At 41.8% G+C, this 21,582-nt stretch overlaps 1 protein-coding gene across 2 annotated transcripts in view; it reads left to right on the plus strand.

Moving 5' to 3' along the window:
• Positions 1–21,582, plus strand: part of BICC1 (BicC family RNA binding protein 1) — a gene marked incomplete at its 5' end in the record, with an annotated part of 255,932 nt that overhangs the window by 141,540 nt on the left and 92,810 nt on the right. For both annotated transcript variants that reach the window (XM_080688594.1, XM_080688595.1), the window contains one exon: positions 7,587–7,656. In XM_080688594.1, coding sequence (XP_080544720.1) covers positions 7,587–7,656 — 70 coding nt within the window. The remainder of the gene's footprint in view (positions 1–7,586; positions 7,657–21,582) is intronic.

Genomic DNA, 21,582 nt, shown 5'->3' on the forward strand with positions numbered 1-21,582 from the left:
TGTTTTCATCCATTATAGGATCCATAAAATTAACTTGTTTCAGTGTCCCCATTTTCATGATTAGAAAACAAAGTCACCTTACTTCTCATGGCTTTCTATTACACCTGCTGGGTTTTGTGAAGATGGTAGGAGGCTGCCAGCAGCTCCTGTTACAGTTCGTCCCTGCTTGTCTCCTTCCTCAAAGCGCTGGGCCTTAGACACACTAGGAATGTGTTACCTCCCCAACCCAGGCTGCGCAGTGGCCTGTATCACTGGTGTCCACACCCAAGCTCTTGTCCAACTCAACATCGCCTCTTTGAAACAGAAAGTAAGCACTTGCTGGAAGCCAATTCCAGCATGTCAGCAGGACTGAATCATCTGGTACGGCTAAAAAGCATCTCCCTCAAACCTGAATAGGACATTTCCCCAAACCTAAAGATTTGTATATCTTATTGTTTGCTGCCAGACAGCTCAGGGCATCTTAAATCTGCAAGTTATTGCCTCCTGTTGACCAAACACCTGAACAGCTGTAGGCTATTCCCCAAACTGACAATGCTTCTGTAAACCCTACCCTTTGAGAAGTGTATTATCTCCACCTTGCCTTAGGACAGATTGTGTTAATAAATAACACAGGATCCTGAGTCAAGGGGAAGTCTTTAGCACCTTTGGCTGAAGCTCCTCTGACCCCCAATGCCTTTCAAAATTATCTTTCCTCTTTGGACTCCTTGAATCTAAGCATCAGCTCCTTTCTCCAGATTGCAGAACCCTTTGTAATGCTGGGACAAGAACCCCGGGAAGCACTTAGGTTGGGGTTGTCTGGAAGCCCTGGGCATCTTTTAAAAAATATATGGAACTCACCTGTAAGCTTCCTAGGTCTTTCTTGCCCCTCGGAGAAATCCCAGGTTTATCTCTGACCTTTGTTCCTTAGCTGCCTTAGTAATGTACAGCATCCAGAATTATGACTTAAAAGCTTTTAAAGTATTTTAAGGTGGGATTTAATGTTTAGTAGTTCTTTGAACTTGGGTTTTGTGATGGTGGAAATGGAGGCCATAATAAGTTTCAAAAAAACAAACTAGCTGGGACTTTGGAACTTACTTGAGGATTTTTTTTTTTTTTTCTGAGACATAAGATAGTCATTTTCCTCTCAGAAGTTTTATGGCTTCTTTGATATCAGCCACAGCTTTGTGACCTCACCTTTTCCAGTTCCCCTGTCTGTCTCGATTCTCCTCCCTAGTTGTCTTGATGATCACTAGGACATCTTTTTAAGCATAGCTTTCTGACTTGCTTAGTGCCGTTTCTGCCTCTGCACCCTCCTATCCCCCCTTCTCCAACTTCTACCAGTGGACATCCCTCAGTGGACAGCTTCAGACAGGGGCTACCTGGGCCAGCCTGCACCCACATCCCAGCGGAGAACTGTGCCTCCTCCTCCTGCTCTCGGGACAGCCTCACACTCTACCACTCCCATCGCAGGCTGGTGCTGATAGTATACGGATAGCATACAGTGTCTACGCCAGAGGAACGGACTCGGAGTCATTGTGGATGACAGTTTGAAAAGCTTCACTGATAACTTCCGAGGGGGAATTTTGACTCTGAAGGTGAAGTACGTAGGGCCCCTTCCGATGTGTAGTTACTTCGCTGGTTCTCGGGGCTTATTTGAGCAAGTGAGAGCCAAGCACAGGTACCAGATGGCTTCAGATTGTGTCGTGTGTTCAAGTCTATATGGAGCATGTCAGTGTGCAGACTCATAGGAGGGTGGTGAAGAAGAGACACATTCCCCATCCTGGATGGGTAAGGTGAGCCTTGAAACACCTCAGCTACTGTCCAGTACCTGCCCTCCTTCTAGATCTTTCTACACTCCCCCCTCTTCTGCCTGGGACACTTTCTTCACCTTTCCCCTAGCTAGCCCACTTTTTCTTCTCCTCTAGGTCACAGCATTAATAGTCACTTTCGTGAGCTAACTTTTCTTGACTCCCCACGACTGGGTTGGGATTCCCTCTGCACATCCCCATCTTGCCCTGCCCTGTTCTGAAACGTGGGACACACACAGTTTATAGTGGTGGGTGAACTTGTCTTTGCCTTTTTCAGACCATGCGCTCCCTGAGGGAAGCACTGTCTATTTTGCTGTTCCTAGTATCCAGAACAGTGCCTGCCCCAAAGGCATCCATATGTCCTTAAAACAGGGCTCATATTACCCAGCACTCACTGTGTGCCACACCCTGTGCTTGGGTTTTCCACATGTTTTCTTTTAAAACCTCACAGCCACTCTACAGCTAATTGTACAGAGGAGAAAAGTGAGGTTGACCAAAGGTACTTGCCCAACGTGATAGCCAGGAAGCGGCCCAGGTACTTGCCTCGGGAACCACCTGCCTGTATTGGCTACATTGCACACAACAATGAACAATTGTGCGAGGGACTGACAAGGAGGCTCGTGGATGATCTGTGTGGTCGGTGTTGGCAGCCACAAATGGTATTTATTGGAGTTGCTCTTTAGTAGTTATATAGGACAGGTCAGCTACAGGTGCCAGATTCCAATAACAAGTCATTTGTTTTCTGTAAAAGGTATGACATTTACTGCAGCTCATAGGACTTTGGAGATCATGTGGAATAAAAGATCGAACTCTGGTTTTATACTTCGGGGGTCTTAAGCTTGGGGTAGCCTTTCTTCCACTCCCAGGCAGTGCTGCTGTGGGTAGGTTGAAAGTGAGACTTTCCGTGCGCCTCTACCTCATGTGCAGTAGACACTGGACCAGTGTGAGGCTTACTGAAGTGTATGGAGTAGGCATTTTGACTTGATGCCCATTACCTGCTATTGCATTATAGTTTCTGGCACAGTCTTCCCCATCATGGAGCATCTAGTGGTGTTTAATAAAAAGAGGTCATGTGCACGTGATTGCTCCGAGGTTCTGCACATGATTAAGATTTCAGAAAGTTGTGTCTTCCAAGCATATGGTGTCAGGGGTGCTTCTCTGTTATAGTGTTACTAGAGGCCCGGTGCATGACATTCGTGCACTGGGGGGGAGGAGGGAGCCCTCAGCCCGGCCTGCGCCCTCTTGCAGTCTGGGACCCCTCAGGGGATGTCCGACTGCCGGCTTAGGCACGCTCTCTGTGGGCAGTTGGACTCCCCCAAGGAGTCCTTAGCGCTGCCAGAAGTGGGAGAGGCTCCTGTCACTGCCGCTGTGCTCGCCAGCTGTGAGCCCGGCTTCTGGCTGAGCGGCATGCCCCCTCTGGGAGTGCACTGACCACCAAGGGGTCAGCTCCTGCACTGAGCGTCTGCCCCCTGGTGGTCAATGCGTGTCATAGCGACCAGTCGTTCCGCCATTCAGCCCATTTGCATATTAGGGTTTTATTATATAGGAATAATGATGACACCTGGCATAAATTACTGGATTAAATGGTCAAATTACTTAATTCAGAAAAAGGAAAGTATATAGATTATTTTCTTACTGCTCTCCTACCAACAATTATAGCATGATCTCATTTCTTCATTTTCCCTCTTTATGGCTCTTAGCTAACAGGAAAATTCTGAGTCTTATTTTAGTCACTTTGAAAATACATGTATGTATAGTAGCTGGAACTAACAGGTGATAAAATGTGACCAATGAGAAGGCCTTCCTCATTTGGTCTTCCTGTCCTCATTTGGGGACTAATGTACACATTCATAAATTTACCTGTCATTGACTTTCAGGACTTGAGTAATTTTGCAGATTATATTTTGGGGAACCCTTTATATAACCACTCCCCCCCCCCCGACCTGAACTTTCAAGGCAGGGCTGTGAGCTCTTCTAGCCCATTGTCAGGCAATTGCATTTTTTGTTTGTCGTGTCCCTGACTTGACTGTAAGCTTGTGGGAACCAGGAATTGTGTCTTATTTGTAGCTGTGGGTCCGGGCCCTTGTGGCACCTAAATAGGCTTTTTTTTTTTTTTTCCTTCTGAGGGGTGCACATTTAATGAAAAAAAGCATTCATTTGAATGCATAATTTCTGGTAAATTTGTGAAAATTATATCACATGAGAAGCATGCTTTATGCACATTTCTTCCAACACATATATCTAATGGTTTTTTTCTTTTCATCTTTTTGGTCTTTTTTTTTCTTTATTGATTAAGGTATTACATATGTGTCCTTGTCCCCCCCTTACTTCCCCCCTCTCCCGTACCCCGTACTCCCCCCCCCTCCCCCCGCTCATGCCCTCACCCCCCTGGTGTCTGTGTCATTGGTTAGGCTTATATGCATGCATACAAGTCCTTTGGTTGATCTCTCCCCCTTACCCCCCACCCACCCCTACCTTCCCTCTGAGGTTTGACGGTCTGATCGATGCTTCTCTGTCTCTGGATCTGTTTTTATTCATCAGTTTATGTTGTTCATTATATTCCACAAATGAGTGAGATCATGTGATATTTATCTTTCTCTGACTTATTTTGCTTAGCATAATGCTCTCCAGGTCCATCCATGCTGTTGCAAATGGTAGGAGTTCCTTCCTTTTTTACAGCAGTGTAGTATTCCATTGTGTAGATGTACCACAGTTTTCTAATCCACTCATCTGCTGATGGGCACTTAAGCTGTTTCCAAATCTTAGCTATGGTAAATTGTGCTGCTATGAACATAGGGGTGCATATACCCTTTCTGATTGGTGTTTCTAGTTTTTTGGGATATATTTCTAGTAGTGGGATCACTGGGTCAAATGGGAGTTCCATTTTTAGGTTTTTGAGGAAACTTCATACTGTTCTCCACAGTGGCTGCACCAGTCTGCATTCCCACCAGCAGTGCATGAAGGTTCCTTTTTCTCTGCATCCTCGCCAGCACTTGTCATTTGTTGATTGGTTGATGATACCCATTCTGACAGTGTGAGATGGTACCTCATTGTCCTTTTGATTTGCATCTCTCGGATGATTAGTGACTTTGAGCATGTTTTCATATGTCTCTTGGCCTTCCTTATGTCCTCTTTCGAAAAGTATCTATTTAGGTCCGTAGCCCATTTTTTGATTGGGTTGTTTATCATCCTTTAGTTAAGTTGTATGAGTTTCCTGTAAAAGTTGGAGATAAATGGTGTTGGGAAAATGGGACAGATACATGCAAAAAAATGAAACTAGACCACCAACTTACACCATACACAAAAATAAACTCAAAATGGATAAAGGATTTAAATGTAAGATGGGAAACCATAAAAATCTTAGAGGAATCCACAGGCAGCAAAATCTCAGACATATACTGAAGCAATATATTCACCCATATAGCTCCTAGGGCAATGGAAACGAAAGAGAAAATAAACAAATGGGACTACATCTAAATAAAAAACTTCTGCACAGCAAAAGAAACCATCAGCAAAACAACAAGAAAGCCCACTGCATGGGAGAACATATTTGCCAATGTTATCTCCGATAAGTGTTTAAATAGGCTTTTTATAAATATTTGTAGGATGCTATAACCAGTTAGTATCCATAACTCCTCAAGCAGATCTTCAAATTTTTATATCCACGTTTTAAAAAGAGGGAGGGCCTGCGTTCAGTATAGTATGGTGGTTAAAACTATGGTCTTTGCAAAGCAGTCTGGGGTTTTTAGCATCACTCTGCTAGAAGCTGAGTGAGGAATAAAAAAATTTACTTCATGGGCATGCTATGAGGATTCATTTACCCAAGCAAATCCTGTGCTTATTGAGTACAGAGTAGAGAGCTTACTTTTATTTTGCAAAGACAGACTATAAAAAAGTAAACCCAGAAAATAGAGGAGAATTTCAGATTGTGACAAAGGTTAGGAGGGAAATAAATGCAGTGAAGTGGGAAGAGTAATTCTGGTTGGGGTGGTGCAGGAGTGTGTGTGTGGGGGGGGGAGGTGACAGGGAGACATCAGAGTGAATGCAAAGACCCTGAAGGGGTTGCCTGCAGGGCATGTTCTTGGGGAGGCCAGTATAGCTGGAGTGGAGGGAGTTGGGGAGGATAATATTTATTTTATTTTTAGATATAGATTTAGAGTTAACTTAGCAATTTAGTGGTGAAGACAATTACACATATTAACAAGGACAGTGTAAGATGAGAGAAGAAGCAGGGGCCAGGTCCTGTAGGGCTGGGGTGACAAGCATACCTACCTCAGAGCCAGGCCAGCACCTTGTCCTTGTGAAGACCATGTAACTTCCCTTTGGTTTTCGATTTTTAATAGAGACTCTAGTGCAGAGAAATATTTCTCTAAGAAAAGCAGCAGTGCAAACACCGTGAGAAATGGCAGTTGTGATAATACAAACCTGACAGCGGTGATGGCCGGGACTCGACCTCAGTGGGAGAGATGCAGTGGGGCCTGGAGGGCAGCTGGAGCCTTCTGGGCCTGGCCAGAGAGGGCATCTGGTTCCCTGTGCAGGCCAAGAGTGGCCATGTCGGGATGTGGGCTGCAGGTGCTAAACCTTCCAAGTTTTACAGAGAACCAGAAATCAGAATTTGTATGGGAAATTCCCTGATTTAAAAATATTGGCTCACGTTGAAGAACAAAAAAACGTTGGGGTGGATAGACAAAATACCAGACTGAAGCAGCTGCTGAAAGCCCTTTTATGCTATGATAAAGGGGATTAAATGAAGTAGGACGCACATTAATATGATAACCATCTAGCCTTCTGCCCTGCCGTAACCAATACTGAGAGCGAAGAGGCACTTTTAAATAATTGGACTGTTAATGTGTGTCATTATGTCTTCACCATTAGTTTGTTTCGTTAACTCTAAATCCATATTAAAAAGTAAGCACCCTATTCTAATATAAGTGATTAATGTAATCGGCTGTTTTTGCTGATTTGCTTAGTTATTTGCTCTACAGTTAGGTGCATTCTATATTCATGGTACAGAAGTAAACATTTAAGTCATGTGATAAAAGTAGAGAAGATCAAAGGATACACATATTTGGTGACTCATTCTTTGCTTACTGTCTCCATCCTCTGCACGGCAGTCTCGCTTCCCTCGCTTGTGTTTGCATTTCAGCACGGTTGGGTCTCCGGGCCTCCTGGCCAGTGTTGGCTGCAAGTAAGTGAGAAAGAACTGTGGCAAAAATGCCATTTTAGAATGACGGGAATGTAGCCTTATGCCGTGATGTCATGCTTAGAGGCTTTTCATCAGTTTTAATGAAATACAAATGTGCTCAAAGCAAGTTATTTATTCCCTCCCCTCCCCCCCAAAAAAATCTTCCTTTAGAACGACCTACCCCACATAGTTTTGTATTACAAGGATTATGTTTGATGTGTTGCAATCCATTGGCGATTGTTTTGGGGAATTTTATTCAGCACAAGCATTTCTGACCGTTCTGGCAGCAAGTTGGGTTAATTGTTTGTTCATGTACTTTTTGGTCTTGTTGTCTTTATTGTTAACATCCTGGAGCATCATGGAGAGAAACACTAGGAGTAACAAAATATACTTGAATATTTCTAATAGATAAAAAGCTTATAAAATGCATCTCTTCCCCCTGCCCCCAGGTTTTTTTTGTTTTTGTTTTTTTTTGGCATTTGCTTTAAAATGAGATCATTTCGTTGTATCCACATGAGCCTAAAGACTCGAAAATGATCTTTCTTTATTAGAAAATCTTATCTGTAAACACTAGTTCTTAATTGAATCATTATTTCTCTTAATTTTTGTTGCAGATCATGGAGGAAACAAATACACAGATTGCTTGGCCGTCAAAGCTGAAGATCGGAGCCAAATCCAAGAAAGGTAAATTGTGAGAGACCGAGAAATTGGTAGTTTGATAGCAACTTGGGATCACTACAAGTTGGCCAGGGAGAAAATCACCCTTTATCTTTATCGTGTTTATCCCCAAATATTTGTCCAAGTAGCAGTACTTTGGAAGGTTTATCATAATTAAAAATAAGGTATAGCCTTTTATCCAACAACAGAAAAAAATATTTTTAAGCATTTTCTTATAATAGAAGATAGTATAGCAACCTACGTTTCCAGGGTGTCTGCTCATTTGATGGCTATGAATCACAGTAACTCTCCACATGTAATAACGTATTTTCAGTATATAAACCCTCAATATGTACATGTTAGTCTTCTTGATTAACTAGAGGTCTTGTTTATGAACCACACAGATTTAATACTGAATGTTTTCCCCTTCTAATGTGATTCGAACCTTAAATTTTCCTTCTCGACGGATTCTTCTCCTCTTCTCCTATTAGAGAGTGAAAAACTGCCTAGATTTCTCTTTTAGGCTGAGCATTTCCCTCGCCTGGCCTCTACTCTGCTTCATGGATGGTCAGAAATGAAAGTCTGGGCACCCTTCGTTTTCTTTCAAGATCACGTAGTATTTTCAAGTGACCTGCCAGCATATATTTTTATGGTTAGTTTTTCTTTTTAAAGTATAACCTTAGTTTCAGTAAACTCTGTTGTGCATACTTTATTAGGAGATGCAAGTAGTCATAAGGAGATAATGGAAAACACCATCAAAGGATAATGCGAGCTGAGCATTATCCTCATGGTCTAGCTTTTATTGTTGTTTAGTTTTGTATTTGTTGCTCCTTCTCCCGATGACTCTTACTGCTAACTGATGCTAGACGCTGCAACACTTCCCAGTCTCCTTTCTTATTTTAGTCCAATTGCCTTCTTTTAAACTAATTTCATTAGAGTTACTCATCACAAGGAATGTAAACTATTTTACAGTTGTTGTTATGAGTGTTGCTAGCTGGACTTCAGTGGACTGGAATTCTACAGAAACTTTGATCTTGTTACGTTCCTATTTGTGATCATGGTGGCAAGAAATGGGAAGTGGATGTGTTAAATAGTCATAAGAATACATGGCATATATCCCAGCATAATTCCATAACTTTGTATAAACCTTGAATTTGCCAAGTACTATAGGATATATTCTTAGTTCATTTTCAGTGTGTTGAGATGTTTTATTTCCATTATGCAGAAGAAGAAACTGTCATTATTATCTACTTATTTGGTTGTTTGCAGCCACTTAAAATCGGCCTTCTATATCACTTGAGCAACTTGGGATTTGAACATCAACTGGATTCTGTTTTTCTATTAGGTATTTTTACTTAACGAATGAAATGAGCTTTATTACTAGCCTAATAAAAGTGTAATCTGTTCAGTCCCTATAGAATACCCCTGAGGAAACATGAATGTTAAAGCAATTCCGGACAATTTTGAATGGTTTATTCTCTTGCTTTCCCCCTCACTATCATTGGAAACTGAGACTTGATTAATTTTTTTATTCAAAATGTGGTGACAGGTTTGGAGATTTTAGATAAGATGGAGATGAATAGGTTAGGTTAATGTTTTAGATTAGTTTCTAGTATTGACACACCCCATTCAGAAAGGCCAACTATTGTCCACGTTTTGATTATATGTTTTGCTTTGGAAACACTAGTAAGACTATTTTAGCAGTACATTTGAGGGCATTTAGCGTCACTTCCACATGATTAATGTTAACTTTTGGAATTGTTTCTAAGAATTGATCTCCTTAGGCCTATGTCTAAAGACCACATTATATTTTTTATTATTTATGAAGTGATATGAATGCACAAAATACTGTGTGATGAGCAGAATGTGCCAAAAGAAAGAGATTGAGCTCAAGGAAGAGAGAAAAATGTCAAGAGTTTCCCTCAGAGGAATTGACGGTTCAGAATTTACTTGCGTTGCTCTTATTATTTACACACACAGCTGCTGAGTCAGTTCTTGGCTGAAATCCCTGTTTTATATATTCCTATATTATTTTTAAAATGTTTCAACTCAGAGATGTAATTTGCATTGAATAAGAGGGAAATGAACATGGCAGGAGGCACTTAGAAGGTAATTATTTGCTCTTTCATCTGATGTGGCTCTCTGCCTCTGAATGTTGTAGAGGATGAAGTTGTTGTTCTTTATTTTTCAAGCCCTTTCTTTCCAAACTCTTACTATTCAAGGGACCGAAGAATATAAATGTATCTGTGGACTCGTTCCATGTTTTGGATGATTATTAAATTTTACATCCCAGGGTGATGTGAAGATTTGGAGTACACAGATAATCCCCAGACTGCTGGAGAGACAATACTGCCATGTGTTTGTGCTGTGTTTTACTTTCTAGATTTATGATGCTTATTGGTGGAATATTTGAGCCTAGACAAACATTTTTCATGGCTACTGTTACCACAGTCTGCCCCCTGTTTTACCTTATTGGAATTCGGGCCTATGCTTTTGAAGTGACTTTCCAGGAGACTTATCCAAACTTTATTTTTCAAGCCATCAATGCTTTATCAGAGTGGTATTTGAGCAGCTGTATGGCTCCTTTGGTTGAAGTGCTATTAGGATGCTGACTGGCAGAAAGGCAGAAAGTCAACAGCCTGAATTTGCCATCAGAAAATTGAGATTCTTCAGGTTCCGTAGATCTGCGGTAGAACTGGGAAGCCTTGTAATTAACAAGTTCATCTGGTGGGTCTTACAGTTAAGCTGAGTTTGTGAAACAAAAATCTCACCGCTTGACATTGAAGTGCGATTTAATCATTAAGGAAGGAGACCATGTGTTCAAAAGGCAATGGATGATGACTGCTATTGAAAAATAGGCGAGGTCCTTCAGCAGCCACTTGTGGATGACTTCCACCTTGGTTTTCAAAGAACTGCACTTTTACGGGTTCATTTTCAGTTTGTCATCTTTGTAGTCAGTTAATGTGGATAAGTTCAGAGTGATCACAACCTCATTGTTCTGTGCCTGTGCGGGATAGAATTTTGGGTAAAAGACCATGAGGTGTTTGCTTCCTCTCTCTACCCTTCATTCTCCTTCACCATCTGATTTCTCACCCTTCTCTTTCCCTCCCACCCCATTCCCCTTGAACCATATAGAATATGGTGAAAACTGGAATAGAAACATTTTCATTTAATAAGCAGGACATTTTGGGGTAAAGCTTGTGTGTGTATATGTATGTGTGTGTGTGTGTGTGTGTGTATATATACATATATATATATATATGTATATATGTATACACACACACACATACATACACAAACTCGGAGGGTATAATTTTTTAAAAATTCTCAAGTATTTGAAATTATGGGAAGGTTGAATCTTCATTACAGCCACAAAGTACTAAGAAATTAAGACTCAATATAATGGACATTTAAATAGGCAACTCCAGGATTGTTTAATGGAGGTCATAATTAAGAAAAATAAAGCAATGCATGGCATTTCTTCTGTAAAACCCACGTTTATTTTGAGTAAAAGTAAGTAAAACTGTTTCTAACTCTTGGAGTCAGAATACTAGAACATTCCGCTTTACGTGGAAAAAACTGAGCTTTGTGCTCGTCAGACCAGTATTTATAAGGTGTTTAATAGTGTAAACCTTACTCACATAGGATAACTTAAGGCAGTCATTAAAATTTTGAATATGCTATTGTAAATCACAGCCTATTTTAAAATAAACTCAGGTTCATTAAAGTGCAAATAGCATTTTGAACAAGTTTGACTGTTTTGCCAAATGAAAGTCCTTCCAGACCTCTTTAACAAATAGATAAAAGTGATTTGTCATGAGAATTTATGAAGCTGGTATGATTGTGATCCATAACGCTAGACGAGTTTGTTCTCTTAAATAAGGTAAACATTTTTCTTGCCGTCGTCTTTTGGCTCTTAATTTGCTCATCAATCTTTTTCTTCTTAGGCTGGCAAAGGCAATTGTGGGTAAAAATTGTTTAAAGTTTTTACGCCAAATTCCAAATGAACGAGGTCAGCATTCATGAAGTTTTACTGTTTTGTTCTGTGAGGGAGTTGTCCTGCAGAGTTGAACTAAGTGGTAGAACTGCTCCCTGCCAGTGTTTCCTCTTTGACGTTAGGGTGCCGCAGGTTAGCAGGAATGAAAGGTGTTGACTGGATTGCTGGATGGATGTACCCTGGTTTGGAGGCAATTTGGCACCAAATTTGGCCATTCTCTTCCTCCTAGAATAAACAAGAGAATCATCAAAATTCCACGAGGTTTTACTAATTTTGGTTGCATTCCATCAGAGTAAGAATCATCTAATAGAAAATCTTAGCATGAGAAAAACGGTAGACTGTTCACTTCATTGTTTTCAGGGGAGAATGTTTTACTATCCTTACACTTTTGTTGGGTGTTCATGTTGGACTAGTTGAGGTCTGTAACGTGGTACTGCTCAGACAGCAGAAGGCAGAGAAGAGGCATGGCACGGTACACTGGGCCACCGTGTTTCCAGTGGGGCGTTGTGACCCATTAGTGTATCAAAAATTAACTTAGGTGGTCACACCAGCGTGTAAAAAAATACAACTGGCCCTGACCGGTGTGGCTCGGTTGGTTGGGCATTGTCCATGCACCAAAGGGTTGCTGGTTTGATTCCTGGTCAGGGCACATGCCTGGGTTGTGGGCTCAATCCCTGGTGGCAGGGGATTGGGGAGGGGGGTACTTGGGAGGCAACCGATCGATGTTCCGCTCTCTCATTGATGTTTCTCCCTCTCCTTTCCTCTCTCTCAAAAGGTTAAAATAAAAGAAGAAAAATCACCATTGATCCCTCTATAACATTCTAACAAAAACATAAATATATTTAAAAAATACAGCTGAATTAGAAAACAGTGTAAGAATATTGTGAAACTTGCAGTCATATATGTCACTGTTATGTGTATGTATACAAACATATATATGCACACATGTACATTAGTAGGTCATGATGTAAAACAGGTGACAGAGAAAGGTCAGAGAACACTGTTCCAGATGGTCACTTCCCAAAGAGGAACAAGCACATGCCTTTTGTTCATCACTTTATCTCTAGTACTGTCACTAGTATATTGTTGGCACTCAGTAAATATTTGTAGATTGTCTGATCCCTCAACTCAGTCATGGTTATCATGGAGCCACTAATACAGATGGGAATATATAATCACTCAAGTGTGTTGTGTAGGAAAAGATTTAGAATCACAGCCTTTACTGGGGGCAGACCAGCTGCCCTCTGGTTCCTGAAGCCTGTCTCTTTTCTGGAATGTGTAACTGACAGATTCTAAGAACTGTGTTCATATTTGAACACCACCAAGGTGTGCTACATTCCCATCTTGCTCTGGAGATAGGTAACAAATTTTGATGGTTCCCCAAACCATGTGTGGACTTTGACCAGTTTTTCTCTGCCCTGCCACGCTAATGGCATTGCTGGACAGAATGAAGTGACATCTGTCAGGCCTATCAGTAGCAATTAAGTTATTTTCACGAGGCGTTTTTGCAGTTGCAATCCTTGCTGTGGCATTTCTCATTAGTTGAGCAAAAACGATGTAAATGGCATCTTCATTTTTTCAAATGTCTTTTTTTCTGCCATTAGAATATGGTTTGTGGCTTATAACAGTCTTATACAAACCTTGGTACTAGCAGACATTTTAATCAAAAGACATTAGAGAGATTTCAGGAATGAGGAGTTGCATTCTCTTTGCATCTTGTTGCCAGAAATTACTCTTAAAGTAAAATAAGTCCTGCCTGAACTAAAAATAAAATGGGAAAACAGCATGTGTGTGTTTTTAGCTGTTTGGTCTTTGCAAATAGTTATGTATTGCTTTTTTATATACACACATTTCTGCAATTAGATTTTTCCACTTAAAAATGAGAAGACATCTGCCATATGTGCATATAAATAAAAAACTATTATTTTTGTAGCTGTATGAAATGCCATTGTGTGTTTGTAGGATATAAACATACCATTTTTTAACAAATCTGTTTCTATGGACATTGGCTTGGGTTCTATTTTTTTCTACAGTGAATTTTGAACTTATTTGTCTGTCTACTTGCACAATCTTTCCTGTTGCATAAAAACAAGTAGAATTCTTAGGTGGCAGGTAATGAACAGCTTTAATTTTTTTGGGGATTGCCACCTTGTCTTCTCAGATGACAGTTGAATTCCTAGCGCCTTCTGGAAGGGGAATGGCTCTTACCACATCTTCACCGACATTGTGCTGTTCCTTCCTCGGTCAGTCTAAATAGTGAAAGATATGTTGTCTCATGTATTGCCTTAATTAATAAAGAACTGAGCATTTTTCCCTCTTATCTCTGGAACAGTGATTTGTATTATTCTGTGAATTGTCTGTCCATCCTTTTTGTTGGTTTGTGTTCTTTCCCTATTCTAGTGAGTTGGTCATCATTTTTCTAATGAAATGAAGACATTTAAATTTTTCTTTTTTCCTATTCAGAAGTTTAAGATTTATGCTTCTCTCTAATTGTCCAAATAGCTCATTTCTTACCATTACTATTCATTCACAAGTAATATATGGATCATTTTTTCTCAAAAGAAAAAAAATGAATTGACCTTAAATAGTAATAATGTATTAATTTTTGAATGTAGAAAAGTATGCATTAACTTTTAAGACATTGGATTTTCAAAGTAAATGATGTAAAGATTAGAACTTGACTATGATTAGCATGGAAATTTTATATGCACACACATATGTGTAAGGATGTATATGTAATGTGCGTGTGGCAAGGCATGATGGATACTTGCAATATGATACAAGAGTCATTGAATTTTTAAGTTTGTGTAACAGAAACAAGACCCAGTAAGTTGTTTGGCTTTGTTTTCCTATATTGGGCTTTGGCTTTGTATTTTGTTGGAAAATGTTTCTGAATTATTTTCCAGTCTCTTATATTCAAGGGAAGGACGCTGAAATACATGATTTTGGATTGACTTGCATTCCATTTCTAAACCGTCTCCATTTCTAGGATGGGATTCATAAATAAGAGTATTTAGTTTTTGGTATAATTTACTTCCTCTTCAACACTCAGTTTACTTCACAGGACAGAAACCACTTTTGTGTTGCTCTAGTTCAGAAGTACCCCTTTGCTTTCTCTGTGTGGTCCACTCCTCAAGTCTAACACAGCAGCAAGGAGTCCTCATTTATTTCACTTAGCATGGGGGTTTGTGAATTCAGAAAGTGAGGGAGAAGAAAGGGAAGAGGATTTTCAGCCAACAAAGATTACGTATTTGAGATGAAACAATATGTCCTTCTTTCTTTTGCTTTCACCATCGAATGGGGATATTGTTATCTAATCCTTTTGGATTAATTTTTCTCCTTTGGTCAATGCCTAATAGGTTTTTACATCATAAGCAAGTTACATAACACTGTCTTTTCACACCTGCAAAATGTAGTATCTATATAGCAGCTGTGGGCAAACTACGGCCCGCGGGCCGGATCTGGCTGTTCTATCCAGTTCTCTTGCTCTCCCCTCCGCTCCTTTACTTTGAATTTATATTAGTTCACACAAACACTCCATCCATGCTTTTGTTCCGGCCCTCCGGTCCAGTTTAAGAACCCATTGTGGCCCTCGAGTCAAAAAGTTTGCCCACCCCTGCTATATAGTCTAGGTCTGAAAAATCATTAAATGTCATTGTGAAATATTTTTAGCGTCAAGTAAAGTTTGTTTGAGCAACATTGACTGTGCTCTGTTCCCGATGCATTATGCCACCTTTACCTGAGCCCTGTCTGCTGCAGAAGGGCATCTACTTCCTTTCATTTTCCAGCTGGTTGACTCCTGCTCATCCTTCCAAATCCATCTCAGGTGACATGTCTGCAAAGCCTCACCCACCTGCAGATGGAGTTTAATACCATGTGCCCCACACTAGCTCAGTGCCTTACACACACATTTTGGTACTTTTCACACTTGCGTTGTTTAAACCTAGACATTTGCCTTTCTTTCTGGACTGTGAGCTCATGGACCCAGGTCAAAGACCAACACATCTTATTCCTTTCTGTGGAGATAGTGCCTGCCAAGAAGGTGGACTTATAAATTATGAGTTAAAATTCACATTATCATTTAGGTTTAGAATAAATGAGATGAAGTCAACAATGATTTAAGTCAATGATTTAACTATGAAGAAAGTGAAAAATGGCCCTGGCAGCTAGGCCGCAGTGTTCCCGATGGAACATAAATACATCTCACAGAATGTGAGCCATCAGACAAGGCTTCTCCTGAGTGTGTCTGAGGGCATGCTGAGACAAGGACACTCTACAACCTCTCAAGTAATTAAACTGCCCTCTCATGACTGACGGGAGCCATTGCTGCTGCCTTGCCAACCATGACTCCAGCTCTGCTGTCAGCCTCTGCCTTCTGGATTCAGTTTGCTAAGATACCACATTCATTGATTTTCCTGCGCTTCCTGGCAGCTTCCCACCCAAAGGTGGTCTCTGCTTTCTTAAGCCCTCCGTGGAATCACCCAGAACAAACTCAAATTCTATAATAAGTTTTCTCTTGAGACGCCCCAGCTGCTTTGATGTCCTCTCTCTCCTGCTGGAGCAAACGAAAGAAAGCTTGTTTCATTTACTAAAGATAAGCTCCTGGTGGTCTTTGGCGAGTGGGCACTATATTGAGATTTGGAAGAACCTAGGAAAGACGCTTTGATCTCAGTTTCTGCCTCTTGGATACTTAGAGTTTGGTCAGGGTTTTCCTGCCTCTCACGTCTTTAACCGGTTAACTGCCATGCGTCCAAAACAGAAACCATCCCCACACGCCACGCTATTTTGAATTTAATTTAAAAAACCCGCAGCTTGTGTCTATAGACACTTATGGCGTACAAAGCGTTAAACAAATTTTAAAAACTGGCATTGTTTGCTGTCAGGACTTGAATAGTTGACTAGGAGCAGGAGAGAAGTGCAAGCTACAGCCTAGGAAAATATTTTTTTAGGGGTTGGTAGCTTCTGGTGTAGATCTAAAAACGGTGGGGAGGAGTGGGGCACTTTGTATGGGAAAGGCTCCTAGGGGAGAAGGCCCGGTGTGCGCTGGAGGAAGAGGAGGCTGTGAAAGGAGCGAGTGGGAAGAGTTGGTGGCCAACAGGGCCAGCCAGGCAGGGCAGAGCAGTGAAGGCCATGACCTCGGGAGAACCTCATCCATCCTGCAGACAGCAGAAAGCCTCGGGTAGGAGGTGGTCACGGGAGATAATTGATAGCTGTTGTGGGAAGATGTGAAAGACTGGAAGATGGGTGAGGTCAGTCATATTTGATGACAGTGGGATCAAGGAGACTTTTTAAAAGGTGAATCAGCAGAACACAGTGGCTTGACAAAAGCAAGGAATTGGGTCGCTGGTTGTTGTGGCAGCTACTGTTGGTAAGCTCTTGGCCTGCCTCTGAGTTTCCTGTGGTGGGCATTTCCACACACAATGGCAGTTTCCCCCTCAAGCGCCGGGTCGCGACCTTCTCTCCCGGGGCACTGTGTCTAACACGGTGGGCGCCTGCTCCTCACTCCTCTGGTGCAGAGCAGCCTAGAAGTGCTGGTGATGGTGCCGGCAGTGAACTCTCCGGGACAGCCTTCAACCAGTGACGGACGAGTCAGGAAACAAGTGTCCAGTTTCCCCTGCTCTCTGGGGGACAGTTCTAAGGCACATTATTGATGTCTCCTCAGAACGCTCCCTGGGGATCGAGCCCCAGCAGCGATGGTTCCGTGCCACTCCCTTTACTGGCTTTCCTCTCTCCTCAGTCATATTGTCCTCCCTCCCTAACTGTAATCCCTGGGATCACCTCCCGAGCGAACTACCTCAGGTAATATACACTGACCCACGTTATTCATTCTCTTGGTGTCTTTTTTTGGGGAACCTAGACTAAGAGGGGTCTCTTGGATGATTGGGACAATTACCATGCTGTGGAAAAATGGACTTGGCAATCTTTCCCAGTCATTAATTAACAATGCTGTTGTCTGGTGGAAAAATGACTATAGTCATCTCAAATGTATTTATATATCAGTAAAGAAATATGGCAAAATGATTGAGTTCGTGGCTCATTTTGAGAAAAAAAAAATGCTCCAGACCATCTGCAAAAGTATTAAAATGATCCCAAGTGGAACATAGGCACTCGAAGCAGTTTCCAGGCACATTAGATTGTTGTCAACAAAAAGAAAAATATACACTATGGGGAGAAGCAAGAAGTGAGAAAGGGTCTGGGAACCCATGATTTTAGCAGGTCTGGAAAAAGAATGTCAGCAGGTGAGCAGGGCAAGAGCCCTGAGCTCCCCACCTGGGTATCCGCCAGGTGCTTTAGGACTCCCAGGCCATTGGCAGCTGTGATGTGATTCTTGCCAGGTTAGGGAGCATTGATGACCGAGCACAGGGGGAAGGACCCAGCCATGGGATCATTTCTGTCTACTTGTACTCTACAGAAAGTCATGGTTAGTGACTTGAGCCAAGTTAGGAAAAATATTTCTGGTACTTAACAACATGTTAAGTGTGCTCCATGGGGATTCAGAAATATTTATTTGACGGTAATAAGCATTCAGATTTCATCCTTTCCCCACTTTTCCTCACGATCACATTAACATCCAAATATTTTAAAAGTGAGCACTTGATGGAGTTTTTTAGACAAATGGCAAGAAAATTGCTTATAATAGAGGAAGCAAAGAATGCATCCAGTTTCCATGAGCAATCATACCTGTGTTCTTCCCACATTTGGAACTGATGCTTGACTGAAAAGATGCCCGCACAGGGGTGGTCCTGTCCGTTACATTCTCTTAGGAAATGAAACCCTGGCTTTCCTTAGTCCTGTGTTCTATGTCGAACCTTATTCTAGGAGGGAAGGAATAGTGTTTACAGATTCTCCCCCCGCTCTCCAAATCTATTATAGAGATTCTTAGGTCTGTTGAAATTAGTTTAAGACTTGGATTGTTTTCTTCACCATTTAATAAATTTTAGAGAGTTCATATATACTACCACTTTATAATGTTCTTATCAATCATAGGAATTAAGGAATAAGTTAATAAAACTTGAATTCTTATAAGGAACATGTATTTCTTAAACCAGAAAATATTCGCCTCTATTATAGAAAACATCACATACAGAACAGTAAAAGTAAATACCATATTAGTGACCTTTGAGAGAGTAGTATAATCTAGAACACGGTGATCAGGAAAGAGGCAGCAACATGCCCAGTAGAATCCTTGGCCTGTAGTATGTCCTCAGTAAATGTTTAGAACTGGTTTGAACACATTTTCCTGAGTTTGGTGAAAAGGAGAGAAGAGTCGAGATTATGATTGATTTAAGATAAAGGGGATAAAATTGAGTGTAAATTTCTTCTATCTAGTCTGTTGAAGATGAAGTCAGCTCCTAGGGCTCCAGGGATTCCAGGGGGATGGTTTGGAGACGTGAAGAACCCGGGGAAGGTTCAGGACAGTTGCTTATTGAAAATGCAATAGAGATGAATAAAAAACTTGCCAAACCACATTAGTATCCAGCTGAGACTGTGTAGTAGGAATTTCTAGTCCAATGTCTGGGGACAGTTATATGCCTTTTTCCAGTTGTTTGGTCACTCAGAGTGGAGAACACAGGGGGTTACCTATGGTGGAGGGTGGTGAGATGAGTGTGGCAGGAAGCCAGAGGAGTGAGGATTACAGGGTGTGAGCTGAGAGGGTGGTGAAATGGTCGACCTTGGGGTGTGATGCCACAGGGAAAATTGAAGCCAGCAGGGAAGCCAGAGAAAGGGCAGGGAGCTGGATGTCATAATAACCTACAGCAGCCGTCGCCAACCTTTTGGACCTCACGGACCACCAGTGGTCCGCGGAACACCGGTTGGTGACAGCTGACCTAGAGACCTTGTAGGGTTGAGGGTATTCAAGAGTTGCACTAGTAGGAGGCTATAGTCGTGGGAGGAAATAAGTTCAGGAAAGTCTTGGAAGTGGAATGGTATGGATTGTGATGAGGTCCAATTTATGACTTGGTTTTTCAGTTACTGATACATAATTAGTTGCACAATTTAGTAATTGTCAGGATCTTTAGGAATGTTTAGCAAAATTAAGTTGGATTCTTTAGACAAGCAAAAATAAACTTGTTAATGAGTGAAAACCAAGTAAGATGGCAACAGTTAGTATCAGTATGACTCTAATTTACTAAATTCTGTGTGATTTTAAAGCTGAGTAGCCAAGCTAAACGCCATTAGTAACTGACTTCCATGTATGGGAGAATGACTTATGTAATATCCGATCAGTGCTTTTGCCAGCCAGTTTTAAAATGTTACATGTGCAGACACCTCATAACTTATGCATGTTTTCCAGTGAGAATTACATCATAGGTCGAAAGAAAATAAATGCATCCATGGTTCCTAGATGTTACATAATCCAAGAACTTCAGAACTTCCTAGTTACACACTCTGAAGTCATTATATAATCTCATGGCTCCTTGCGGGGGGGCGGTATATTTCTTATAGAAGTTCAGTGGAATGATTGGATAAGCTGTGCCTGTAATTTTGTAAATGCACAAATACTCAAATACTCGTTAGAATTGATCTGACCATCTCTGCGGCTACTCTACGTGTACCACTCCAGGCAACATTTAGGTCTCCTTTCAGTTCTGTAACATCAAAAGTTGTGACCAGTGCCAGCCTAAAGCTATACACAGGATCCTAGGGAGTGTGCTCCACCCTCCCAGCCATTCCCTCTGTCCTTGGCCTTTGACTCTGCCCGAGTGGCCACTTATAATGCTCAGCCCTCCTTCCCCGTCCGCATCCCCTTGAATTGGTTGCTGCAGAGGCAGTGTCGGTTGGCGAATTCAGGATGTATAGGCTTTGGCTTACAGGCTTGCAAGTCTCCAGATGCGTCTGCCAAAGCCGTGGCTGCCTCTGACCTGATGAGGCAGACAACACACCTCCAGTCAACTCATTCTGGGCTTTGGCCTCACTTACTGAAGAGGTTCAGGAGATGACGGCAGGTAAGTCACAGAGGCTCTCTTTGCCTGTCCTGGCTGTCTGTCTGAAGCAGGTGTAAGTTGAATCACCTTCCCTCCCTTTGACATACAGTTTCCTCACAGCCCTCCCCATTTTCAGTGGGCATCCAGAGTCCTGTGTAGTAATTTGGTAGGAGTGGGTTTTGAGAGACGTTCACCCAGTCATTTCTACCTTAGAGTACGGCGTAACTTCCTCTCCTGTGCCTGTTAGTGTGCATCAGTGACGAGGAACACGGTCTTTTCCTTTTGTGTTTTCCTCTTGCAAACATCAACCACACAAGATGTGCGTTTGTGGCAGACTTCAGTGTGTGGGGCAGCGAGAGAGATTGCTTAGCCTGCCCTTTCTGTCCGAGACTCCCGGCTTCCTCGCAGTCCCCACGCTGCTGCAGTCCCCTCCTCCTGGCTCCGCCCAAGTGAATAAAGCAGACCGTTTAAAATATCAAATTGTCTGCACTGATCTTGAGTCTGGTCCTCATCTGGGCTCCTTTGAAGTCTGGAACATCTACTGTAGGACCTCGTGTGCAGTTACGTTCTCCCTCCCTGGCCAGGCTTTGAGGGAAGAGGAGCAAATGGAAATGCATTTCACCGCTGGTTCTGTGGAGCCCTCATACCAGAAGGCAGAAATGGCTACTTTGGGAATTAAGCAGCATGTGTTTTTGTTTGTTTTGCCTTTTCCTATCCACGTGAATCTTTCAGACTGTGGACCGATGGACCCTCTTCTAATCCAGGGGCCCTTCCCGCAGCCTCAGGCAACTTAGATGCCTGGATTGCTTGCCTTAATCCCATCAGCAGGGCCTTGAGGCGATATCTTGTAGGCTCTTGGTTGCCCAGAACATGTTTTTAGGGAAAAGTTAGTAAAAAAAATTTTTCTTCACGCTGAAGCAAGTTATTAAAGACGTACTTTGTTATTGTTTGATTGATGTTTCTTAACTACTTTGTGGGGAGTGGTTGCACACTCTGTGCATTAAAACTACCCTTATAATTGGGGGATGC

This window comes from Plecotus auritus (assembly GCF_963455305.1).
Source record: "Plecotus auritus genome assembly, chromosome: 9".
Lineage (NCBI taxonomy): Eukaryota > Metazoa > Chordata > Mammalia > Chiroptera > Vespertilionidae > Plecotus > Plecotus auritus.